The sequence below is a fragment of the Somniosus microcephalus genome, chromosome 17, assembly GCF_052327205.1.
Source record: "Somniosus microcephalus isolate GS21.2 chromosome 17, FLI_Smic_1.0, whole genome shotgun sequence".
Lineage (NCBI taxonomy): Eukaryota > Metazoa > Chordata > Chondrichthyes > Squaliformes > Somniosidae > Somniosus > Somniosus microcephalus.
The window spans coordinates 86,556,906-86,576,839 of NC_141003.1; the positions used below are offsets into that span (position 1 = coordinate 86,556,906).

Consider the following 19,934-nt stretch of genomic DNA (forward strand, 5'->3'; position numbering starts at 1 on the left):
ACATTCAGCTAAAACTTACACCTGAATTTACAATGATGTCCCCATTTAAAAACCATGTTGACATTTTGGCTAAAAAATCGCAGAGTGCAAATTCTGCCCCTTGGTATGTTTGAGTTCGGGGTGCTTTGTAGTTTTTACTGGAATAGTGGTTCATTCATCCTGCAACAAACACCAAGGCAGATTAATCGCCCATTTATCTAAATTTCCTGTTTGTGGGAGCTTGCTGTTCACAAATTGGCTGCCGCGCTTGCCTACATAACAACAGTGACTGCACTGCAAAAGTAATGAGTTGGTTGTGAAGCGTGTCATGTGAATGCGAAACTCACCAAAACAGCGCAAGATCTTTCTCTTATTGTAACCGCACTCTGTGTCTCCTTGCAATGATGTTCCTGTTAATTTCAGGACAGTTCCAGAGTCAACAAAGCACTTAGCCATTTGTGCCTTGGGCTAAAATATATAGTTTATTACTATGATGAATTTAAACTGAGTGAATGGCTCCGATTTTAACTCCAGGTGGATTCCCCGCTCGGGCCTGAGTTAAAATTACAGTCGGGTCTCAATGATGTCATCGGGCCGCAACGTGCACATGTAAAGAAGGACCCTGTTGGCTCCGGGCGTCTGTCCTTGCTGCCTGCTCAGGAGAGCGGGTTAAAATTGCAGACATTGCGATCGTGGCGGCTTTCGGACAGGTGAGAGCCCAGGGCGATTTTAACCACCCGCCCGCCAGGTTTCCACTGAGTGAGTAGGGTTAAAATCGCACATATTGAAAATAACTACATTACAGCAAAATAAGTTAATATGTCGCCTAGAAAACAACACAGCGCAATGGATACAAAAACAAAACAAAATCCGCATCAACTAGGTAAAACTCTGAAGCTACCTGACAAAACACGTCAAGATAAATAATAGCTGTGATGTTTCTGGCTCAACCTTATCAGACACTGATGAAGTTACTTAATGTTATCACAAGCTGACAAAGGCACAAGCTGGAATGATATAATAATTTATTCCTGAGTGGATGTTACCGCTTATCACGCTGCGTTCCTTTGTTAAGATCTGCCTTGGCTATCATTTTTTTGACAGCATCCTTCCAAGCACCTCGACGAATGATGGTTGGTGAATTTGGGAAAGCTCATTCACTCTATCTGCCCAAGTTGCAGGGTTTATGAGATTACACAATGTGCAACATTAAGTTGTATTACAAATGCAGAGAGTTGGAATGAACCAGGTTGCAAATCACATGGATTATTGTCTTGGAAAATAAAGACTGAAGTCAGAATTGCTCCATTAAAAAAAATGCTTGCGAATCTCCACCCTTACTCCTTTGTGCTATAAAGGTCCATTAAATATTATATGGAAAAATATTCTTTCTTAGGGCCTCAAATCTGTGCAGCTCGTAACTCCCTCAGTTCTCTCTTCCTCCTACCATTTGCCAGCTTTCAAAACACTGCTCCCCTTGATTTATCTCGCGCTCTCTCCTATTCTTTTTAACTGTGCTGGTGTCTTGCATTATGATTCCTGGCCCTTCCCCTGGGTTTTGTCAATAAAAAGAGAGATGCAGTGATAGAGCAGACACGAGTGCGTGCGTATTGTGGTCTAATTGGATCACATCCCCGGCACCCAGCCTGGCGTGACTTTATTAGCAGGTACAGATTTAGGAGGTTCTCGCATGCACATGGAAAACATAAAGTACAATAATTCCTGCCACAATGATTTATCAAAGCAAAGTCAAAAGGAATTTAAGGAGATGTGTGGATGTGTGCTGCCAGTGCTTAATCAAGCATTTGACATGTACTAGGCTCAAAATGAAGACGTATACTGTGAAATATGTGATTCAGCTACGCTGAAACCATCATCTCTCTTCACCTCTGCATGAATCACAATCAAATTCCAGAGTAAATGGCCATGCCCAGGAACGATTCTGATTCTATGCTATTCTTTAAAGGCTCACACTGCTAAGTTGTGTTTATATACTAAATTCTGAAAGACATCGACGATTACACTCAGTGCCGTTCAGAAACCTGTCGTCTCTGCCCGTGACTTGGGGCGCAAGAGCAATCGCGGGACTTGGCGAGGTTCACTCGACAATTTCTCATTCCAGTCCACGCGTTGAGAACGGGCCAGTTCTTCATTAGAAATGAACATATTAGTCCGTGTTATCGCAGTTGTGCATTTCAGCGGCCACTGATTGAACGATTCATCACAGAGTCAAAAAAAAGAGCAGACAGCTATCGGCACACAGCTGTCCAACCAGTAATGGGAAAGTGGTATTACTGATATTAGTACTCAAGCAGCGAGCGGGAATATCCACGGGAACAGTAACGCAAGAAGCTAAACGCCAATGCTAGATACTTATGAAAAAAAATCACATAACCCGCCTAACCCTGCTGGGTTTAAATCCACCTTTGTGCTATTCTTAACACACCTGCCTGCATACATTCTTGTCTGTGCTAATTTAACGGGTTCATATTTGCAGACACAGACAGGAATTGTGCTTACGAGTTTGCTTAAGATAGTGCATAGAGGGAATTCAACCAAGATGCCTTGCAGTCCGATAAATGTCATCCCACCACCCTTGTCCGATGAGCGCGCACACCGCGTATATGCTGCAATGAATGAACTCGGGGGAATAAGACTTTCATAGAGTCATGATGGCACAGAAAGAAACATAGAAACATAGAAGATAGGAGCAGGAGTAGGCCATTCGGCCCCTCGAACCTGCTCCGCCATTCAATGAGATCATGGCTGATCATCCAAATTCAGTACCCTGTCCTTGCCTTCTCCCCATATCCCTTGGTCCCTTTAGCCTGAAGAAATATATCTAACTCCTTCTTGAATATATTTAATGAATTGGCCTCAACTGCCTTCTGTGGCAGAGAATTCCACAGGTTCACCACTCTCTGGGTGAAGAAATTCCTCCTCATCTCTGTCCTAAATGGCTTACCCCTTATCCTTAGACTGTGACCCCTGGTTCTGGACTCCCCGGCCATCGGGAACATCCTTCCTGCATCTAGTCTGTCTAGTCCTGTTAGAATTTTATAAGTTTCAATGAGATCCCCTCTCATTCTTCTAAACTCCAGCGAGTATAAGCCCAATCGACCCAATCTCTCCTCATACGTCATTCCTGCCATCCCAGGTATCAGTCTGGTAGGAGGCCATTCGGCCCATCGAGTCCGTGCCGGCTCTCTGTAGAGCAATCTAGTCAGTCCCATTCCCCCGCTCTATCCCCGTAGCCCTGCAAGTTTATTTCCTTCAAGTGCCTATCCAGTCTCCCCTTGAAAACATTGAGTGTCTCCGCTTCCACCACTTCCGTCGGCAGCGAGTTCCAGGTCCTCACCACTCGCTGCGTAAAAAATCTTTTCCTCACATCCCCCCCGTATCTCTTGCCCAAAACCTTAAATTTGTGTCCCCTAGTCCTTGTACCATCAACTAGTGAGAACAGCCTTTCCCCGTCTAGCCTATCCAAACCCGTCATAATCTTGTACACCTCTATCAAATCACCCCTCAACCTCCTCTGCTCTAATGAAAACAAATCCAGCTTCTCCAACCTGTCCTTGTAGCTAAGATCCCCCATCCCCGGAACCATTCTGGTAAATCTCCTCAGCACCCTCTCGAGGGCCTTCACATCCTTCCTAAAGTGTGGTGACCAGAACTGGACACAGTACTCCAGTAGTGGCCCAACCAGCGCTTTATAAAGGTTCAGCATAACTTTCATTTTCTGACACTCCTTCTGTCCACCAGAGGTTTTGCAAGACAAAGCTTTATCCAAGACACTGCAGTTTTTGCATCTCAGCTCCTTTCCTGGGTGAATAAAACGCGATATAATGTTTCTTTTGTTACATGTAATGTAGTTGTTTTTTTCACTCCTGTGCCAAGGGTATTGCTGTAGTCTACGTGTTGACTATGCGCCAAGTCCCATTGTCTACTTGGTTTTACAATGAAGGCTCCATTGTAAAGGGAATTTCAATAAGACCTAAAACAACTTTAACTTTGTATCAAAGTGGCAAGGTCAAAACTGGAACACCAGGGCCTGCAAGACAAGCCCTATTATAATAACCCGCTCCTACCATCTGACACCACTTACAGGGTGCCGGTTGTGTAAATACTGTGGCTACAAGAGCAGGCCAAAGGCTGGGAATTCTGTGGCGAGTGTCTCGCCTCCTGACTCCCCAAAGCCTTTCCACCATCTACAAGGCACAGATCAGGAGTGTGATGGAATACTCTCCACTTGCCTGGATGAGTGCAGCTCCAACAACACTCAAGAAGCTCGACACCATTCAGGATAAAGCAGCCCGCTTGATTGGCACTCCATCCACCACCTTCAACATTCACTCCCTCCACCACCGGCGCACTGTGGCTGCAGTGTGTACCATCTACAAGATGCACTGCAGCAATTCGCCAAAGCTCCTTCAACAGCACCTTCCAAACCCGCGACCTCTACCACTTAGAAGGACAAGGGCAGCAGACGCATGGGAACATCACCACCTACAAGTTCCCCTCCAAGCCACACACCATCCTGACTTGGACCTGTATCGCCGATCCTTCACTGTCGCTGGGCCAAAATCCTGGAACTCCCTTCCTAACAGCATTGTGGGTGTACCTACACCATATGGACTGCAGCGGTTCAAGAAGGCGGCTCACCACCATCTTCTCAAGGGCAATAAGGGATGGGCACTAAATGCAGGCCTAGCCAGCGACGCCCACATCCCATCAATGAATAAAAAAAATAAAAAAAGATATAGGAAAACGTCCCTATTTTCAGTTGCTAGGAGCAACATAAATGTTGAGAGAGAGAGAACCATTGTCCACTTCCAATCATAGTAATAATAATACATTTTACTCCTAATTTGTGATTATACCCGACAGCAGTTAACTAGAAATGCATGTTGGTTGATCCTGTAAATAAGATATTGGTTTCAGACAAAGATTTTTGGGGGTGATTTTCACTCAGAAGTCGGGAAGGAGGCAGGACTACAACTTTCGGGGTTGTAGTCCAGCCTCCATCGAGATGCGGCCAGTCCACGCGATTTTAACTTGATTGACCTTGTTGAGCCCGCCCAGCGGGCCAATTAAGGGCCACCCGGCAACAGGTGACATCACAGACTGAAATTTCATCTGTCAAGACGTTTTGAAATATCAGCATTTGACAGCTGTTTGAAGCTGTCAAACACTGACAGTCTTACTTCTAACCTGAGTCCTTCTACACAGACTCAGTTAGAAATCTCGCTGGCACAGAAAGCTGCAGGCTGTCACTTTTGACAGTTCGCAGCCATTCTGCTTTCAGTGCCGGCTGAGTGATGGACTCCCGAAACCTAGAGGAAGGAAGGCTGTAAAGGTAAGTACAGGTAATTTAAACTTCTTTACACACTTTGGACACACCAAACACACTTACCTTTGCACTCATGCACCCATCACTCACCTGAACACCGACATCTCGACCCCTCCAAGTCTTTCAACCCGACGGCCCGACTCCTCTAACTTGGCGTGGTTTGGCGCTGTCGGGAATCCCACACTTCAAGCTTTTAAATAGGGATTAGGCTAAAAACTGCCTGTTAACTACCTGTTAACAAGCAGTTAATTGTCACTAATCCCTTCCCGCCTCGGGGAGGCGGGTCCCAGTGCGGGGCGGATACCCGCCTCCTTTGAAACTGGCATGGAGGCGGGTTGGGGGCGGGATGGTGTCGGGACCCCCGAATTCGGGACTTTAACCCCCCCGCACGCCTCTAATCCCGACTCCACGGGTCAGTTAAAATCGAGGCCTTTGTTTCCAAGTCCCCCTCAACCAGCAGGAAACATGGCTGCCTCCTCCCTTGACCCACTCTCAACTTTACAGACCAGTGATCAAAGGTTGATACCATCGACAAGGGAAAGCAGCTGCCAGGGAGGCAGTCAGGGTGTTACAATTCCCTTCAGTATCCTTAGATTAAGGAGGGCAACAATGCACACTGACTCATGAAGCAGTTCATGCCCGCATGCAGCAAGACCTGGACAACATTCATGCTTGCGCTGATAAGCGGCAGGTAACATTCGCGTCACACAAGTGCCAGGCAATGACCATCTCCAGCAAGTGAGAGTTTAACCACCTCCCCTTGATATTCAACGACATTATCATCGCCGAATTCCCACTATCAACATGCTGGGGGTCACCATTAACCAGAAACTTAACTGGACCAGCCACATAAATACTGTGGCAACAAGAGCAGGTCAGAGGCTAGGTATTCTGCGGCGAGTGTCTCACCTCCTGACTCCCCAAAGCCTTTCCACCATCTACAAGGCACAAGTCAGGAGTGTGAGGGAAATACTCTCCACTTGCCCGGATGAGTGCAGCTTAAACAACACTCAAGAAGCTCGACACCATCCAGGACAAAGCAGTCCGCTTGATTGGCACCCCATCCACCACCTTAAACATTGACTCCCTCCACCACCGGCGCACCGCGGCTGCAGTGTGTACCATCTACAAGATGCACTGCAGCAACTCGTCAAGTTTACTTCGACAGCACCTCCCAAACCCGCGACCTCTTCCACCTAGAAGGACAAGGGCAGCAGGCGCACGGGAACACCACCACCTCCAAGTTCCCCTCCAAGTCACACACCATCCTGACTTGGAAATATATCGGCCGATCCTTCATCATCGCTGGGTCAAAATCCTGGAACTCCCTCCCTAACAGCACTGTGGGAGCACCTTCACCACACGGACTGCAGCGGTTCAAGAAGGCAGCTCACCACCACCTTCGCGAGGGTGACTAGGGATGGGCAATAAATGCTGGCATTGCCAGCAGCGCCCACATCCCATGAATGAATAAAGGAACACTCCTGAACGCTGTTGGGGAACTCCTGGAATGGGTGCGTGTGTGGGGACAGCGCGCGTTCAGCTGTCAACACACAAAGACAAGGCACCAGGGAGAATCTGGTGCCCATGGAAACAAGGCGGTGAGGGAAAAAAAAGTCGAAATAAACTCAGATGCAGTGAGATTCAATATCTGTGGGCACAATCAGAATGTCAAGTGCACACACCGCCTTCGAGGTCAAAACACACCAAGAATGAAAATATAGGGGAGTAGAAACACACACAAAAAAATGTGATGTTGCGAGATAGATTTAGATTAAAACAATCCATTTGAGTGCCGTGTATTCTGGTCATGGGTGTCGTGCTCATTAAATGGCAAAGCACTGGTATTCACATGCAGCCACACTCAATATATCATCTCTACACAGAAGGGGAGGAAACAGCACTGTCCATCTTGATTACATCGAGGGCTGAAATGGTTCTGATTCCAACCACGTCCGTAGTGATGAAGCAACGAGGCTTTAACCGCTAGCATAAGGGTTCTCTGAAGTGACCGCAATCATTGACTAGCTGCCTGTTTTAATGACGAGATATATGCAGATCAGCAAGCTCCCTTGGCACCGCGCCATTCTGGCAAAATCCTAGATTCGCCCTTTAAACAGACAGCAGCGGAACCTCACTGAGCAGCCTAGGAAACGCGTAGTCAACGGCGATGAAGAGCTGAAACAAGCTGTCCTTTCACCAGGAAAGCTATGGGCACGAGATGGACACTGCCGGATTTATTCTAAGCCCCTTGGTCACTGGGTAAATCTAAGTCATCAGACCGAGACTGCAACACTACAGAATGAATGTACTTTGGACGTACATCACTAGTTTGTTCATTGGCGTGTAACACCGGAATGCCATTGCGATGTGCGTTATTTTGCACTTTGACGCCTGCTTCAGTTTTTTCAGGCAATGTCTTTCAGTTACTAGAGGTGCTTAGAGAAGGACGTTTTAGTACAAGGATATTTTAGTACAAAATATAGCTATGGAATTAAATTAGGTTAATCAACAACAACAACAACTTATATTTATATAGCGCCTTTAACGTAGTAAAACGTCCCAAAACGCTGCACAGGAGTATTTTAAGACAAAAAAAAATTGACACCAAGCCACATAAGGATAAATTTGGGCAGGTGACCAAAAGCTTGGTCAAAGAGGTAGGTTTTAAGGAACATCTTAAAGGAGGAAAGAGAGGTAGCGAGGCGGAGAGGTTTAGGGAGGGAATTCCAGAGCTTAGGGCCCAGGCAACAGAAGGCACGGCCACCGAAGGTTGAGCGATTATAATCGGGGATGTTCAAGAGGGCAGAATTGGAGGAGCGCAGATATCTCGGGGGTTGTGGGGCTGGAGGAGATTACAGAGATAGGGAGGGGCGAGGCCATGGAGGGATTTGAAAACAAGGATGAGAATTTTGAAATCGAGGCGCTGCTTAACCGGGAGCCAATGTAGGTCAGCGAGCACAGGGGAGATGGGCGAACGGGACTTGGTGCGTTCTATAATCATAGAAGTTTACAGCACAGAAGGAGGTCATTCGGCCCATCGTGTCTGTGCCGGCCGACAAAGAGCTCTCCAGCCTAATCCCACTTTCTAGCTCTTGGTCCGTAGCCCTGTAGGTTTCGGCACTTCAAGTGTACATCCAAGTACTTTTTAAATGTGATGAGGGTTTCTGCCTCTCCCACCCTTTCAGGCAGTGAGTTCCAGACCCCCACCACCCTCTGGGTGAAAAAAGTTCTCCTCAAATCCCCTCTAAACCTTCCACCAATTAACTTAAATTTAAAGATTTAAAGTAAGTCGAAGAAATCTTGCAGCCTTAACCTGAAGGCATCCGGTCGTCCAAGAGAAGCATTGACCAGGCGGAGATCCAATACTTCACGTCAAGTTCAACTCAACAGCGATCTTGTATAACTGGGTTGATTGAAATGACCGCCAGTCGTTAATTTATTGCACTAACATTTACAAGAAATAAACTGAGACAGATTATCAACAAATTCAATTCAGGCCTGACAAATGTAACTGCTGCAAAAGGTTATTTGTTATGGCGGAGATCAAGCTTTTGCAGATCATCTTGTTTAAAGATCTGCAGTTAATTGGAATACATAATCCTTCATAATCCCCACCGGGAGGAGATTTGATGCTGCTCGTATTTTAAGGCCTTTAGGGGATCAGAGTTGAGACAGCATTATGGAATTTTATATAGTTGAGACATTACAGTTTGGCAGATTTAAGTCTCTGCACCGTTGTCCAATGCCCTCGTATCACTTATTTACTTAGAGCAAATCGTTCCCGTTAACCATGGAAATTAAAGGGCTGTTTGAAATATTACTACGCTGTAAATTGCACAGTTGTGTTGATATATAAAAGCTAATATTGGTGTGAATACTGAAATAGCAATACCACGTTATTACTCTCTTGATTCCACGTACTGGAAAGACTACGAAAAGCTGCAATTTCTTGCTGCTCTTTATATTTGATGATTAGTTTGAAGGCTCACCTAATGTTAAAATCCAAATAAACCAAGGGGCATAATCTGATGAGACCGTGTCCTTTGATTTATTTTGATTTTATACCGAAGAGTACCTTACACGGCGAGTTTCCAAATCTTGCCCGACCTTCAATGCGAGGTGTCCGAGAAAGCGCTGAGGGGGAATGTCACCTGCCTGCCTCCCCCAGTTGGGCTATGGGATGCATTGGACCAAAAGGGAGTGTGAAAATAAACAAGATAAAAGGGAGGGGAGGGGAGGGAACGTAGCATCCCTCCATCTCTCCAACCGTGTAGAAATCCTCATTGTCTTTGTTACCTCTAGACTTGACTATTCCAATGCACTCCTGGCTGGCCTCCCACATTCCACCTTACGTAAACTTGAGGTCATCCAAAACTCGGCTGCCCGTGTCCTAACTCGCACCAAGTCCCGTTCGCCCATCACCCCCTGTCTGTGCTCGCTGACCTACATTGGCTCCTGGTTAAGCAACACCTCGATTTCAAAATTCTCACCCTTGTTTTCAAATCCCTCCATGGCCCTCGCCCCCCTCCCTATCTCTGTAATCTCCTCCAGCCCCACAACCCCCCCGAGATCTCTGCGCTCCTCCAATTCTGCCCTCTTGAGCATCCCCGATTTTAATCGCTCCACCATTGGCGGCCATGCCTTCAACTGCCGAGGCCCTAAGCTCTGGAGTTCCCTCCCTAAACCTCTCAGCTTCTTTACTCCTCTTTCTTCCTTTAAGACGCTCCTTAAAACCTACCTCTTTGATCCAAATATATAAAGATACTGCAATTCAAAACTATTAATATGGCAACGGCCACCATCTCTGATCTCAACAGATCACGCCCGATTTGAAAATGAAGTGTGGTTTCTTTGGTATCAGGCAGCTTAGAAGGTTCAGTGACAACTGTCACAACAGTTTCAGGCTTATTATGATGCTAGAAGTTCCAATCTTGTATTTTATTCAGTCAGGTGAAATTTAGGCATAAAAGGAAGCTTTGGTTTTTGATGATGGTTGACTCGAACTGGAGGCGATTTTAACCCGACTCGCTCAGCAGAAACCTGGCGGGCGGGCAGTTAAAATCTCCCTGGCTCTTATTGTCTGAAAGCCGCCACGATCGCAACGTCTGCAATTTTAACCCGCTCTTCTGGGCAGGCAGCAAGGACGGGCGCCTGGAGCCAACAGGGTCCTTCTTTACAGAGGCACGTCGCGCCCCGATGACATCATTGAGACCCGACTGTAATTTTAACTCAGGCCCGAGCGGAGAATCCACCTGGAGTTAAAATTGGGGCCAAATCAAAGTAATTGCAATTATCAGAAAATAAAAGCATTGCTGGCCCAAATTAGAAACAAATTTTTTGCTAAGGAAGTGAAATATTTTGAGGGGGAAGCTTCGGTCTGTGATTACACGATAGCGAAATGTCTCCAAAGGTGATGCGGTCACGAGAAATTTCCAATGACAATGGGAGCCCTCTTGTATCGAACTGTACCCAATGCAGATTTTGATGGCAGGAAGTCACATGGTGGCTGACTCAATCATTTAAATGTTACCGGGGGCTAACACGAAAAGGAAAGTGACACTGGCCGCTCTTATCGGAAGCTCAGCACAATTTACCGGCAATCAAAGGTGCTTTCATTTTTTTTCTAAAGCTTTATTTAAAAGGCTCTCTCTTAGTCTTACTGAAAAACACACTTGTTGAAGTTTGCAAACAGCGAGAGAGAGAGAGGGATAGAAACATAGAAGATAGGAGCAGGAGTAGGCCATTCGGCCCCTCGAGCCCGCTCCGCCATTTAATGCGATCATGGCTGATCATCCAAATTCAGTACCCTGTCCCTGCCTTCTCCCCATATCCCTTGATCCCTTTGGCCTCAAGAAATATATCCAACTCCTTCTTGAATATATTTAATGAATTGGCCTCAACTGCCCTGTGTGGCAGAGAATTCCACAGGTTCACCACTCTCTGGGTGAAGAAATTCCTCCTCATCTCAGTCCTAAATGGTTTACCCCTTATCCTCAGACTGTGACCCCTGGTTCTGGACTCCCCCGCCATCGGGAACATCCTTCCTGCATCTAGTCTGTCCAGTCCTGTTAGAATTTTATAAGTTTCAATGAGATCCCCTCTCATTCTTCTAAACTCTAGCGAATATAAGCCTAATCGACCCAACCTCTCCTCATACGTCATTTCTGCCATCCCAGGTATCAGTCTGGTGAATCTTCGCTGCACTCTCTCCATTCCAAGAACATCCTCAGATAAGGCGACCAAAACTGCACACAATACTCAAGGTGCGGTCTCACCAAGGCCCTGTACAACTGCAGCAAGACAGCCTTGCTCCTGTACTCAAATCCTCTCGCTATGAAGGCCAACATACCATTGGCCTTCTTAACTGCCTGCTGCACCTGCATGCTTACCTTCAGCAACTGGTGCACAAGGACACCCAGGTCTCGTTGCACTTCCCCTTCTCCCAATCTATTGCCATTCAGATAATAATCTGCCTTCCTGTTTTTGACACCAAAGTGGATAACCTCGCATTTATCCACATTATACAGCATTTGCCATGCATCTGCCCAATCACCCAACCTGTCCAAATCGTACTGGAGTTTCTCGGCATCCTCCTCACCGGTCTGGTACATGTGTAAAAAAAAATTCACTGGTTATGTAGTCAAAGATGTTTCGGGAATAATCTGTTCCGCTGTTTAAGCTGATTGGCTATTTATCCCCCTGACACTTTCCATTTGTCCTTACACTGAACTTCCCTCTGCTGATTGAAAGAGGGAAGGGATGAATGTAATGCTGATAATATCAAGTATTTTTACAGCGTGGATTTCAATTCTAGGTCGCAGCCTTGCTCAGTCCCCGGTTCCGGCACCTGCGTCTTTAATTCATACAACGTACACAGCAGCGTTGAGAAAATGGCCCCTTGTATTTATATTAAGGCACGTGTATTAGTGCTTTGAGTGCAGGCAAGCCTCGGAGGATTTCAAAAAGCACAGTTCTTTCTTTCGTGTTCCATGTGGAAGAACAATGGGCCGGATTTCGCTGTAGCGATAACGGCGACGCTATCAGCACTCACCGTTATTGAAGCGTAAATCGGACGGCAACTTCCGCCGACCGCACGTGCGCAGTTAAACGCGGAAATCAGGAAGCTGCTGTCCCAGGTTGCCCTGCTACACCGGTATCTCGACGAGAGACTCAGCATTTTGCTCTACTTACCTGATAGGTACCCACTAAACCCGCCAGAAAATGTTAGGGCTTCTCCATTCCAGCGTAAGTACATTTTTAACGGCGTGATAAGTCTTAATTACTGCCAAACGACCTCTCTGGCACTGAAAATTTACTTTTACAAGTGTGGAGTCTCATTCCTTCAGATTTTAATTGTTGTTGGAGATTTTTAAAAATGTAAATAAAAATTTGATTTTTAAAAACTTTTTCTGTCTCTTTTATCTCTCTCTCCCATCTTTCTTTCCTTCTCTTTATTTCACTTTCCATACATGATTTGACAATGAATTAAATATTCTAACTGCCACTGGTTCAGACTCTGCGGTGCTCAGTATCGATTCTTCAATCTGATTGGTTAGGGAGATACACAGTTGCTTGCCCCTATAGAGGGCGCTGAGTCGAAATGGCTTTCTGATTAAGTAGGTTCCAGTGCAGAATCCCACTGAGAGTCTGTGGGGCAAGTGTAAGTGCAATGAACCGTTTTCATTCGCCACAGAGAGCAAAATCCGGCTCACTTTGTTTTGTGTTTTTTTTTATTCTCCCCTTGAAGTCTTCTCCCCCTTTTTATCCTCTCCTCGCCTGTCCTAAAGATAAAGCTTTGCTGGGGTACAGTTCCACAGGCATCAAGTGTCTGCCACTTCCTCACCCAAGTGGCCATTCTTCATACGAGCCTAGAGAGTGAGTGTTGGCCGGTTATTCAACCATGGAAGGCATTGCAGTCAAGCCCAATCCTTTCTAGCCCAATGGGTCACACTCACGGACTTTGCAACGGTTGGGGGGGGAGGGGGGAGTCACTGGGTGGCGATCAGGAATGGGAAGACTCGCTGACCTTTTTCTACCCCGCTAGCCAGCCCCAGGAACGCTAAAGGTCAACTATAGATTCCTAGCTGGCCCAGGCTGCGATCTGCTAACTTCGTGCAGTCTGGACGCAAGCAGTCGCAGAGCAGGCACTGACTGCACGGCCGGAGACAGCAGCACCATCAGCGGTGCACGAAAGCAGCTGCTGACGGCGTAATGCATCATTTTACACCGAGCTGTGCGGCTTAAAGTGAACATTGTCTGGAGCCCCAGCATATTACAAGCACCATTCATTATAGCTGATTATAATTCGGTAGGCGTCCAAAATCTGGAGTTCCGGAATCTGGACTCCGGGGCGATTGGTGGCAGGGTCGTCCAGAATCCGTAAAATGTTCGGAATCCGGAACTCCGGATTTTGCTTCGCTCAACCTGTACTTCAAAAAGCCATTAACTTTTGTTGTGTTTTTTTGAAAAATCCTATGAAAAATGCAAGTGATGCAATAAAACTTTAGTGTTGTGTTTTATCCGCTTTAATCCGCTCAGCTCCACTAAGTGTTTCCGCCAGGCTGCGGCCACGGCACCGCGCCGCCCTGGTGGCCTAGTGTGGGCCATCGGATGCTCTGCAGAGCTCACAGCGTCCCTCCCCTTTAACAGAAGGGGAGGGGACGGAGAAACGCGTCAGCGCTACGCGGGAGCGGCCCAGGCATTTTCGGACTTCGGAACATGTTTCTGATGTCCGAAGTCCGAAAACGCCCGAGCCCAGGTTGCGATATTTCCGGACTTCGGACATCAGAAACACGTTCCGAAGTCCAGAAAAACACGAAAACCGGCTCGGCCTTGGTCCCGAGATTGCCCGATTCAGGACGCTCAACCTGTACTGGCAGTCTGGGCGCAGCGCAGTCTCAGTAATTTTTTTTTTTAAACAGCTACAAGTATATCCTCATGTATTAAAATGCCACAAGGCTACTTAAAAAAAAATAGTTCTAAAACAAGTAAATTCTCTCGACAAGGGACAAAATAGACCAAAAGCAGTAACTATGGGGAGGGGGGAAAAGTTACAAGTTCAAGCCTCACCGCCTGCACGCGCCGGCCCACTGCCAATGTTCCCGTTAAGCCACGCAGCCGCACGGCGGTCTGGAGCTCCCGCGCAGGCCGCTTACCGGCTTTACAACGGAAAAACCGCGCATGTGCGGGAATCTGAATGGGCCGCGCAGCCCGTTAAAGGGGCCGTGCACCCAAGAATAAAAATTGAGAGGGAACAGTGGCCACGATTTTCTGTCTATTAAAACGAATAGGCGATTCCCAATATACGCGGCCGGCGGCCGAGGCTCCCAGTCAGAGGCGAGAATTGGAGAAGTTGCCCCTTTAATCTCCACAGACTTACTGGGTAAGGTCACTCTTTGTCACATCATGCAGCTTTGACCTGATCATGCTCAAACAATGCATTAACTGGTGCGATACTCGAAGACATCATACCTCTAATTTGGTAAATAACTTGCACGCATTCTAGGATCCAAGTACGGTGTGTTTTTTGTTAAAATGACAAATCTCATCAGTTGATGCAATACCAGATCTGTTGCCGTGTTTAAAGGAGTGTGGAACGACAAGATTCAGTATCTCCAACCTTAATACTAAATTTGTAGCCACTACGACACATAAAGTACCATAAAAACCCTTAATTTACAGTCAATTACAGCCATATTTCCTTCAGTGCTCTTATACAATGTTATAAAATATGTATGCGTTCACGCTGCTCGTACATGCTAACAAAAGTCATTTCTCTTCTGAGGGAAAAAAATCTTCTGTTTAATGACTGGGGTTGTTTTCTTTGGAACAGAGGAGGCTGAGGGGAGATTTAATTGAGGCGTATAAAATTATGAGGGGCCTAGATAGAGTGGATAGGAAGGGCCTATTTCCCTTTGCAGAGCGGTCAATAACCAGGGGGCATAGATTTAAAGTAATTGGTGGAAGGATTAGAGGGGAGTTGAGGAGAACTTTTTCACCCAGAGGGTGGTGGGGGTCTGGAACTCACTGCCTGAAAGGGTGGTAGAGGCAGAAACCCTCATCACATTTAAAAAGTACTTGGATATGCACTTGAAGTGCGGTAACCCACAGGGCTACGGACCGAGAGCTGGAAAGTGGGATTAGGCTGAAGAGCTCTTTGTCGGCCGGCACAGACACGATGGGCCGAATGGCCTCCTTCTGTGCCGTAAACTTCTATGACTTGACGTATCCAAACATAATACCTGTATTGGGTTTGAGGAGTGCAAATCACCTAAACACAACCTTTGAACCAAGTGTGGATGTTGCATGAAGAATAAGGTAACATTTAGTGGGTAGTGTATTAACAAAGTAGAGGTATTTACAATGCCATTCCTTGCTAAACAGTCTGATTATTATGAACAATATATGTAAAATACAGAGGCAACTTACTTCACACAGAAGTACAACACAACTGGTCCTGACTTTTTATGGAAATCGTGTTCTAACACTCTGCGATCTAACTGCAGCCAGCTGAAATGTGCTCTGGTTTGGAGAGGCGGGGGGGTGGGGGGGAGGGGAAGAAAAAAAAAGACAGTATTAGTACAAGTATTCACTCAACCAGCAATAGCTTAGCATAAAGAAACAAATATCTGAACAGTGCATAAAATGTTCGAGACACACAGCAGATACCCCTAGCCTCTGACAAGATGGATTCGCAACTTAGCAGAGCAACGTAAACTGGCAGAACATTTTCTTCAACTGAAAGTCGTTTGGTTCAATTTATGTATTCTTCCTCAAATGAGGGCAAAGAGGTTAGTGATACCCTTTTAACTGGCAGTGTTGGCAGTGGAATCCGTTAAAGCTGTGATTTTATCACCAGCAATTGGTTACTTCAAAATGTAGATTTAGAATAATGTGTAATTATATCAAATAATACTGAACTCCGCCTGAAAGCTGTGCTCCTAATTCCTTCTACCTTCGATGTAGTCCACCTCTGCGAACCACAGCCTCGCATGCTTCTTTCCCCACAAGCAGCCCACCCTCTTTCACAGGCTGCTCCTGGTTCATTACTGATCGGGAAAGGCTCCCTGGCACTTCTATTATGCCAGCTGGTTGGTGGAAACAGGGATATGGGGAAAGAGCTGGTGGGGGTCGGGGGGAGTGGGGCTGACTGAATTGCTCTTCGAACGAGCCGGCGCAGACTCGATGGGCCGAATGGTCTCCTTCTGTGCTGAACTATTCGATGATTCTGAGACAGAACGGGACACAAGTTTCCCTAACCTCCTGAAGGCTGAAATACAGTAAAGCAAAATACATAAGAACATAAAAATTAGGAGCAGGAGTCAGCCATTCGGCCCCTCTAGTCTGCTCCACCATTCAATAAGATCATGGCTGATCTTCGACCTTGTCTCCACTTTCCTGCACTATCCCCATATCCCTTGATTCCCCGAGAGTCCCAAAAATCTATCGATCTCAGCCTCGAATATACTCATTTAAACCTCTTAATGATCATTTTTAGATTGAGAAACCCAAGCAAGGAGAAAGAACAGCGCCAAGGTTGAAGAGAGTAGGAGAGAAGGTTGGGCAAATCAAGAAAGAGAGAATAAGCGCGGTCACGCTCGGCCTTTACATTGCAGGGGGAAGGAAGGCTTTGGGAGGTGAAGGCCGCAGTTTGAGTACTGGGAAAGAACGAGTTACAATAGAGAAACAAAGCGCTCATGATTCAGCACAAAGTCTACATTTGATTAAAAATCTTGCGGCACCCCAGCAAGAAGCTTTACTTCCTGTTGCCAGGTTCTGGTTATGCTTTTATGTCAACAGTTAACATTAAAAATGCCTATGTCAACGCTTGTAATGAGAATTCCCAATGTAAACAGTTGCCAGTCACTGTTTCTCGACGGGCCAATTGAACAGCTCAAGCTGTTTTGTGAAAAACATCCATCGTTTTTTTTCCAATCAGTAACAAATTTACAGGGGGAAAGATTCGGTTGGTTTGCGCCTCCCGTTAGCATCCTAAGAGGGGGGGGCGCAAAGCAACTAGCGCCCAGGCAGGGCGCCGCCAATGGCTCCCGCGAAATTCAGCTGGAGGTTAGCGGCGGCGGTAACTGCTAGCACCCCGCGGCGCTGCACCGCTATCGATGACATCATTGCTGTGTGCAGCGCCCCACTCGCGCCCCGGCTGCGATCTTCGGTAGCGCCCCCTGACTTACCGCCCGACCCTATGTCTGACAGGGTCAGGGGGGTCTACCTGCGGCCGGGGTGGTGTTAATTAAAGGCGAGGTGCCGGGCGGCCATTTTTGTTGCTGGCCGCCTGCCAGCACCTGTCCCCGTTGCCGTCCCCAGTCTCCTCTGCAGCGCCCCCCCCCCCTCCCCCGCCGCGGAGTGTCAGCTGCGCTCTATGAGCCCGGCACTTCTCTTGCGTGCCGGACTCTTTTGCCAGCACTCCGATCCCTGGGCCCCGGGTTGCGCTGCGCTGGGCCCCTCCCCTTTAAGAAGGGGAGGAAGGCCTGCAGTACTGTTGCTTGTAACGCCGCGATATTCCCTCGCAGCGCCCCAAGAGGGAGGCGGGGCGCTTCCAGTAACACCCCGCTTCCCCCTTGGGGCGCTACCGATGAATTTCAGCCACAGGGGCGCTAATTTTTTCGGGGTGCTAAAAGTAGCGGCCCGGCGAAGTTAGCGCCCCAGAGGAGGCGCGACTCAATTTTTCCCCCATAATGTCCAGAATGAGGTTTTAAACAAAATACATGATTCAAAAAATGACATACTTCACAATAACATCATCAAATTTGCCGATTGAATGCGCTGAAACAGATTATCTGGTCATTATCACATTGCTGTTTGTGGGAGCTTGCTTTGCGCAAATTTGGCTGGCGTGTTTCCCACATTACAACAGTGACTACACTTCAAAAAGTACTTAATTGGCTGTAAAGCGCTTTGGGACGTCCTGAGTTGGTGAAAGGCGCTGTAGAAATGCAAATCTTTCTTTTTTTTTGGTATCTTGATTAAAGTTTTTACTTCAAGTCTAGGCGTTGATCAGATATTTTTTACCTCACAGCAGTGGCGGAGGGGGGGGGGGGTGGGGCGGGCGGAGGAAGAGCTTTCGGCCACAGCTGGCTCACCTGAGCAGGTGCAGCAGGCATTATCACCCAGCATGTACCAGCAGGAACTGAAGGTTAGAAGGAATTGAGTGTTTCCAAAAGATTTAAAAAGAAACTGGAGATTTAAAAAGGGCACAGGTTTAAGGCGATTGGCAAAAGAACCAGAGGCGACATGGGGGGAAAAACCTTTTTACGCAATTTTGGAATGCACTGCCTGATAGGGCGGTGGATACAGATTCAATAGCAGCCTTCAAAAGGGAATTGGATAAATACTTGAAGGAGAAAACATTACAGAGATATGGGGAAAAGACTTATATTTCTATAGCGTCTTTCATGACCACCAGACGTCCCAAAGCGCTTTACAGCCAATGAAGTACTTTTTGAGGTGTAGTCACTGTTGTAATGTGGGAAACGCGGCATCCAATTTGCGCACAGCAATCTCCCACAAACAGCAATGTGATAAATGACCAGATAATCTGTTTTAGTGATGTTGATTGAGGGATAAGTTTTGGCCAGGACACCAGAGACAACTCCCCTGCTCTTCTTCGAAATAGTACCGTGGGATCTTTTACGTCCACCTGAGAGAGCAGACGGGGCCTCGGTTTAACGTCTCATCTGAAAGACGGCACCTCCGACAGTGCAACGCTCCCTCAGCCTGGGGTGTTAGCCTAGATTTTTGTGTTTAAGTCTCTGGAGTGGGACTTGAACCCACAACCTTCTGACTCAGAGGCGAGAGCGCTGCCCACTGAGCCACAGCTGACACTGAAAGAGCGGGGCAGTGGGACTGACTGGATTGCTCTTCGAAAGAGCCGGCGCAGACTCAATGGGCCGAATGGTCTCCTTCTGTGCTGGACGATTCTCTGATTCTATAAACTGTCAAAAGCTTTACTTTAGGCACGATTGGCATTCAATTAAACCTAAATAACAAATGCTGTTTTCTAATTTGAATGGCTTAGACAGATAAAACATTCGGTGATCATGATTTCTTTGTTAATGGTTAGAAAAGAAAATTATGTTTTTTTATAAATAGAAAATAGATTGTCGAAAATTCAATGAAACATTCTCTCTTCTGAATCATTTTTGAGGTTTAAGATTTTTTTAATATAAAAGCTTCGAGCTGGAGACAACGAACATTTGAGATTTTTATTAAGCCATTTCTGTTTGTTTTTGGAAATTTATGCAGATTAAACAGTGAATACATCTGCAAACTCACTAATAGTGCGCTAAATTGTTCACTTCTGCACACCTGGCGCACACTAGGAGCGACTATCAGGAAATTGCAACTTCACAGCCTGTGATTTTCCATTCATTCATTTTAAGAAGCAGAATATTAAACCTCAGAGTCACCATGGCAACACCATAGGAGATCTGCTGGTAGTTAAATAAGAATAAAACATATTCCTTCTTGGAAGAAAACAGATGTTTGCTGTAGCGTTAAGTTGGCAGCAACTCTGGCTTCCGAGTGGGAGCTTTGTGGTCACAAATGGAGGCTGATGTTCTGGTGCCGTACCGAGGGAGTGCTGCCT

General features: G+C 46.7%; 1 protein-coding gene across 8 annotated transcripts in view; it reads right to left on the minus strand.

Moving 5' to 3' along the window:
* frmd4a (FERM domain containing 4A) overlaps positions 1-19,934 on the minus strand; it is an 894,188-nt gene that overhangs the window by 184,546 nt on the left and 689,708 nt on the right. For all 8 annotated transcript variants that reach the window (XM_086010812.1, XM_086010811.1, XM_086010810.1 and 5 more), the window contains one exon: positions 15,761-15,853. In XM_086010812.1, the coding sequence (XP_085866938.1) occupies positions 15,761-15,853 (93 nt within the window). The remainder of the gene's footprint in view (positions 1-15,760; positions 15,854-19,934) is intronic.